The sequence below is a fragment of the Arachis stenosperma genome, chromosome 8 (assembly GCF_014773155.1).
Source record: "Arachis stenosperma cultivar V10309 chromosome 8, arast.V10309.gnm1.PFL2, whole genome shotgun sequence".
In the NCBI taxonomy this organism is placed as follows: Eukaryota; Viridiplantae; Streptophyta; class Magnoliopsida; order Fabales; family Fabaceae; genus Arachis; species Arachis stenosperma.
Genome location: NC_080384.1, coordinates 37,659,832 through 37,666,921, shown reverse-complemented (window position 1 = coordinate 37,666,921; position 7,090 = coordinate 37,659,832). Strand labels below are relative to the sequence as shown.

The 7,090-nt window shown below is 33.6% G+C and overlaps 1 protein-coding gene across 1 annotated transcript; it reads left to right on the top strand.

Annotated features, from left to right (window-relative positions):
• Positions 1-1,977: 1,977 nt before the first annotated feature.
• LOC130945935 (uncharacterized) lies at positions 1,978-2,628 on the top strand. The gene has a single exon (XM_057874623.1). The coding sequence runs from the start codon at positions 1,978-1,980 to the stop codon at positions 2,626-2,628; it is 651 nt and encodes a 216-aa protein (XP_057730606.1).
• Positions 2,629-7,090: the final 4,462 nt, after the last annotated feature.

The following is a 7,090-nucleotide window of genomic DNA, read 5'->3' as shown; positions in this document are numbered from 1 at the left end:
GTGCAATACACAGAAAATTATTTTTGTTTTTGTCTCATTTTACTGTTGCAGAACATAGCGAAATAAGAAGTTGCTGAGTTTAAAAAAAGTAACACCATGATATATCTTAATTCGGCCACAAAGTATAATGTAACCTACATCTAGTTATCACCACAATAATAGTAAAATTTTCATTATAATTAATAAGGATTATAAACATTAATTCCAAGAGACTCACTCTTATAAACCACTTAAGCTATCTCAAGCTTAGTAATTCATTTATGTGCTAACCTAACCTAGTTAAAGAGAACCAAATACACTCTAACCCAATACATTTTCGAAATAAAACACTCAAAGATTAAAATAACTTTTGTGTATACTACTCTCTTTATCTTTTATATCTTTTAAAGTAAGGTAGAATATAGACAAAAAAAAAATAATAAAAACACACTCAAATAACAAAGAGATAAAAGATTATTTATATGATTTGAAATATACACAAATTGGTTGCCTTCTTCCTTAATGAAAACTTTATATATAGAGCTTGAAATCTCTTCTTCAATATGAAATAATTTCTCTTTTGATCAAGTTAACCGTTTGCACCTTGAGTGGTAGTAGCCGTTGGCATTATAGGGGAAATCTTTTCTTTTTTGCTTTCTTCCCAACGTGCAGCAGCTTCTTTTTCATATATAATTTGATTCTTGCTTATAATTAAATCAATCATGTGCTGCTTTTTGCTTGAATCATAGATTGTTTGATTGTGATCTTTGATGCAAATACATTAATACTTACAATGTTATAAAGAAAATAAGTATAATAGGATATTATTAATTATGTTTGTCATCACAAAGTAGTTAATCAATTATTAACTCAACAATCTATCCTTTAATTGCAAACATGACTAAAATTAGATTAAGGAGAGAATATAGAAATGACTTTCCTAAATTTTCTGCAAGCTCCCCCTAGTTATGAGCATCCATCAATTAAGAATAAGAGCACAAAGCTTTGGTTCCTAATCATATACTAAAACAACATACACATAGCAAAGATATACTAGACGAAATATGATGCTTATAATATAAGGTACCAGAGCACAAGAAAAATACATACCAGAGCAAATATCAGAGCAATTAAAACTAATATCAAAGGAAGGGATACCAAAAACATCGAAAACAAGTCTATGCATAATATAGTCCTTAAGACATAAATAATAAAAGTTAATTCTCTTTAATTTTTTCCCTTTTGCCATCAAGGAGGGAAATAAAAAAAAGTACATGCATCCAAACAAAAGTTCTAGCAGTTCATAATAAAGGTGGTTAATAGCGATTACAATTATGCATAATAGTGCAGCAAAATAAACAGTTAGGAGATAAAACTTCAAAATGTTTCATGAGAATAATAGCAGCAAAAATATCATTTAGGCATCAAAATCAGATCCACCAGTTGATCCTTTTGCTTCTTCTTCTTCCTTAGAGAAATAGAAAAGTCATCAAGCTCCTTAACGTATTGCTCAACAATACCGATCCTTTGCTGAGATTTTCTAATCTTCAATTCAAGGTCAGTTTCGTCTCTCCTTTGCATTTTGTGCATTATCATCAAATCAGCAAGGTTAGATATCTCATGGATCACATCTTTGACAAAAGAACCTTGATTTTGGAACCCTTGTTTTTCTTTTTTCGGATCGGTGGGAGATTCCAGCATCCAAAAGTCCTTAGAAGGTTCAATGTATTAAAAATAAACTTGATGATTAGAATTTAAAAATGAATAGAAACCACAGTTTGAATAAGTTGTTTATATTTAGTTTTAATTTAAACTATTTGTTTATTAGGATGTATTAAGTTTAAACGTTAAAGAAAAGTATAAATACATATGTAATTATTTCATAAATAACAACACACAAATACATTCAATACATTCCTCTTCATTTTATAATCTTCGTGAGTGTGTGTGCCTTGTTCTTTTATTTTTCAACAAAGTGGAATCAGAGCTACTTATAAAATGTCTTCGTCAAAAGAAACTACTTTATCTTTTCAATGTCCACAATTATCTAAGCTCAACTATGACAATTGGGCAGCTCAAATGAAAGTAATTCTCGGTGCTCAAGGAGTATGGGAGATGGTTGAGAAAGGCTATGTAGAACCAGAGAATGTGGACAAGCTAACAGAAGCTCAGAAGGAAGAATTAGAAAATAAAAGAAAGAAAGATCAATGTGCACTTACTATCATTCATCAAGACTTGGATGATGATATGTTTGAGAAGATTGCTAATATAACCAATGCAAAAAAAGTTTGGGATACTCTTCAAAATTCCGTCATAGGAGTTGAAAAGGTGAAGAAGGTTCGTCTTCAAACTCTAAGGGCTGAGTTTGAGTCTCTAATAATGAAGGAGACTGAATCCATTTCATATTATTTCACCAAAGTTTTGACGGTAGTGCACCAAATGAAAAGGCTTGGAAAAAAATTAGAAGATGTTCGTGTTGTTGAGAAAATCTTTTGTTCTCTCAACTCAAAATTTTACCATGTGGTGGTAGCCATTGAGGAGTCCAAAGATTTGGATACGATGTCTATTGATCATTTGAATGGTTCCTTCCGAGCCCATGAAGAAAGAATGGATAAAGGCAAGCAAGAACATGTGGAGCATGTCTTGTAGGCAAAACTTTCATGGAATGCTAGAGGAGAAACCAACAGAAGTGGAAGATAAGAACGAGGTCGAGACCGTGGACGAGGACGAGGACGTGGTTACGGAAGAGGAAGAGATGAGAAAAATTACTCTCAATAGAAAAGAAATCAAAATTTTTCTCGAAGTCGTGGAAGAGGAAGAATAGTTGACAAAAGACACATTGGATGCTATTCATGTGGAAAGAATGGACATTATTCTTGGGAGTGTCAGACATCCAAAGAAGAAGAAAATAAACTTGTTGTGCACAGTGAAGATGTTGAAGAACCAACATTATTCCTTACGCTCAAGGAAGATCAAAATTCTGAAGATAGTACGTAGTATCTTGACAATGGAACTAGCAACCATATGACAAGTGATAGGGGTAAATTTGTAGCACTCGACACCAACGTAAAAGGACACGTGCATTTTGGTGATGAATCAAAAGTAGAGATCAATGGCAAATGGATGATTCTATTCGAGCTGAAGAATAAAAGTCATAAGATTCTTACCAATGTTTATTACATCCCAAAGATGAAGAATAATATCTTGAGTATTGGGCAACTTATGGAGAATGGTTGCAAGATAGTCATGAAAGGTCGCTATCTTTGGCTTAGAGATAAAAATGGAAATCTTATTGCTAAGGTTTTTATGACAAGAAATCGTATATTCTTGTTAAACATGAGAAGCGATGGAGCTATATATTTAAAGTCATGTATTGAAGATCCACCATGGATTTGGCATATGAGATATGGACATTTAAATTTTGGTAGGCTCAAAGAATTGGGAATAAAGAAGATGGTAAAAGGAATTCCAATAATTGATCATCCTCATCAGTTATGTGAAGCTTGCTTACTTGAAAAACATTCAAGAAAGAGTTTTCCAAAGCAGTCCAAATCAATAGCTACCAAACCACCTTAGCTTATCCACACGAATGTTTGTGGACCTATACCATCAAGCCTTTGTCACTTGGTAAAAGCACCTATTTTTTATTTTTATTGATGATTATTCAAGAAAAACATGGGTTTATTTCTTGAAATAAAAGAGCGAAGCATTTGAAACTTTCAAGAAGTTTAAAGCCCTCGTTGAAAAAGAAGGTGGCTATGAGATAAAAGCTCTCAGAACTGACAGAGGTGGAGAATTCACTTCAAATGAATTCAAGATGTTTTATGAAAATCATGGTATTCGACATCCCCTAACTATTTCTAGATTGCCTCAACAAAATGGGGTTGCTGAAAGAAAGAATAGGACAATTCTAACTATGGCAAGAAAGATGTTAAAAAGTAAGTCATTACCAACAGAGTTATGGGAAGAAACAGTTGCATGTGCAGTTTATCTTTCAAACCGCTCACCTACCAAGAGTTTGAGAGATATAACACCTCAAGAAGTATGGAGTGGTTTGAAGCCTAATGTATCACATTTAAGAGTATTTAGATCTATTACATATGTCCAAATTCTTGAGCAAGAAAGATCGAAGCTTGATGATAGGAGTCAAAATCTTGTATTTATTGGTTATGAGGAAAGGCTACAAATTCTTCAATCCCATCAATAATAAAGTAATAATAAGCAGAGATGTTGAATTTGAAGAAAATGCAAAGTGGGACAGGAGTACACAAAATGAAGTCACTTATGATTTTCTGCCTTACTTTGAGGAAAAAGAAGCCCTGATGTAAGAAGTGCAAGGCAAAATCGATGCTTCAACACCAGCATTAATCCCACTAGCATCATCATCATCTTCTCCATCCTCTAGTTCAAGCGAAGGCCCTCATAGATATCAAAGTCTCTCTGATCTCTATAAGTAAACAGAAAAGCTAAAGGATGAAAATTTATTATGTTTACTCTCCAATGATGAGCCTTTAAGTTTTAAAGAAGCTGTCAAAGATGAGAAATGGATACAAGCTATGGAGGAAGAAATTCAAGCAACTGAGAAGAACAACACTTGGAAACTTGCATCACTTCCAAGTGGTCATCAGGCTATTGGAGTCAAATAGGTTTACAGAGTTATAAAGAACTCTAAAGGTGATGTAGAAAGGTATAAGGCAAGACTCATTGCAAAAGGGTATAAGCAGAAGCAAGGAATAGATTATGATGAGGTGTTTGCTCCAGTTGCTCGCTTGGAGACGATAAGGCTATTGCTGTCACTTGCAGTACAGAACAACTGGAAAATCCACCAAATGGATGTGAAGTTTGCTTTTATGAAAGGTAATCTTCTGGAAGAAGTTTATATTGAACAACCTTTGGGTTTTGTTGTTGAGGGTTGTGAAGATAAAGTTTTAAGACTTAAAAAGGCCTTATATGGACTGAAGCAAGCTCCAAGAGCTTGGAATGATCATCTTGATACGTATTTTCAAGATAATGGTTTCACTAGGTGCATTCATGAATATGCACTCTATGTGAAAGAAGAAAGAGGAAATTTGTTATTTGTTTGTGTCTATGTGGATGACCTTATATTCACAGGAAACAATCAAATAATGTTTGAAGAATTTAGGAAGGTAATGGCTCAAGAATTTGAGATGAGTGATATGGGACTAATGTCTTATTATTTGGGAATTGAAGTGAAACAAATGGAGGATGGAATTTTCATCTCACAACAGGCTTATGTAAGAGAGCTATTGAAGAAACTCAACATGTTAGACTGCAATCCTACCAATACACCTATGGAGTGTGGAGTCAAACTTTCCAAAGAGGAAGAAGGTGTAAGAAAAGTTGATCAAACATTATTCAAAAGTCTCATGGGGAGTTTAAGGTATTTGACATGTACTAGACCTGACATTTTATTTTCAGTTGGGTTAATTAGTCGTTACATGGAGAATCCAACAGAAACCCATATGAAGGCAGCCAAGAGAATTCTTCGCTATCTTAGAGACACTCTTGAGTAGGCATGTTTTATTCAGCTTCAGATGAATTCAAATTAATGGGCTATTGTGATAGTGATTATGCTGGGGATATTGACGACAGGAAGAGTACTACTGGCTTTGTTTTCTTTTTAGGAAATAATGTAATTTCTTGGTGTTCAAAGAAACAACCTATAGTCACTCTTTCAACTTGTGAAGCTAAATATGTTGCTGCCACTGCCTGTACATGTCATGCAATTTGGCTGAAGATACTACTGAAGGAACTTTATTTTGAGCAAGCTGAATCCATCAAGATCATGATGGACAATAAGTCAGCGATTGCCCTAGCAAAGAATCTAGTGTTTTATGACAGAAGCAAGCACATAGAAATAAAGTATCATTTTATTCGACAATGTATTGAGAACATGTATGTGGAGGTTGAGTATGTGAAATCACTTGATCAAGTTGCTGACATTTTCACAAAACTTCTTAAATATGATGCTTTTCAAAAGTTAAGGATTATGATTGGAGTCGAAAAATTATCAAGTTTAAGGGAGAATGTTAAAAATAAACTTGATGGTTAGAATTTAAGAATGAATAGAAACCACAGTTTGAATAAGTTGTCTATATTTAATTTTAATTTAAACCATTTATTTATTAGGATGTATTAAGTTTAGATGTCAAAGAAAAGTATAAATACATATGTAATCATTTCATAAATAACAACACACAAATACATTCAATACATTCCTCTTCATTTTATATTCTTCGTGAGTGTGTGTGCCTTGTTCTTTTATTTTCCAACACAATGGTGGTGTATTGTATACTAGTTCTTCTCATTGCACCACCTCCTTTTAAGAATGAGTTATGCTCCTCGGCAATTTCAGCAAATAAATCAACATTAAAGTATGTAAAAAATTTTGTAAGAAAAAGGACATAAAGCAAAGTAGATTTTTTTCTCACTTTTCATCCATTCATACATATGCCTCATCATCAAGTATACAAAAGAGATGTGAATTCCTTAAATGAGAGCATACAACACCAGAGTATCGCAAAAAGTCACACATTAGAAGGAGCCACTTTGAGGTAGGATAAAGTGTGATGATGCAATGGGGTTGGGCGTTAACTAGGCCAAGGATTTTACGAGTGGATGTTAGGCCGAAGCAAAGAGTTACTTGTTCACAGATGATCATAAAGGTAGTGTTTATGCTAACATGGAGGTCAGGATCCCACTTTCCAAAAGCAAAAACATCGATTCCAATACCTTAATATCCTAATATTTCTCAAATGCGTTCCTTATTAAGAACAATGATTTTGCTTTTTCCATACAAAACCACCTTGGCATCTTCATGTTTCATATTTGAATAAAATTGCCTCACCAAATTAGGATACACTTTATCGCAAATAGCGAACAAAGGCAGCCATTATTGACTAACGGTTTGAGTAAAATCCAAACCTTTCTCAGCTAAGGTTTCGAGTGAAGCCAATTTTGGAGTAACTATGGACTATCAATAATGCCATTTTGAAAGAAATGCCAATTTGTTAAGTTCAAAAACTTATTGGAATCAAAATTCTCTTTTAAAATCTTGGCATATTCAGATTTGGAGGCTATATCGTCATGC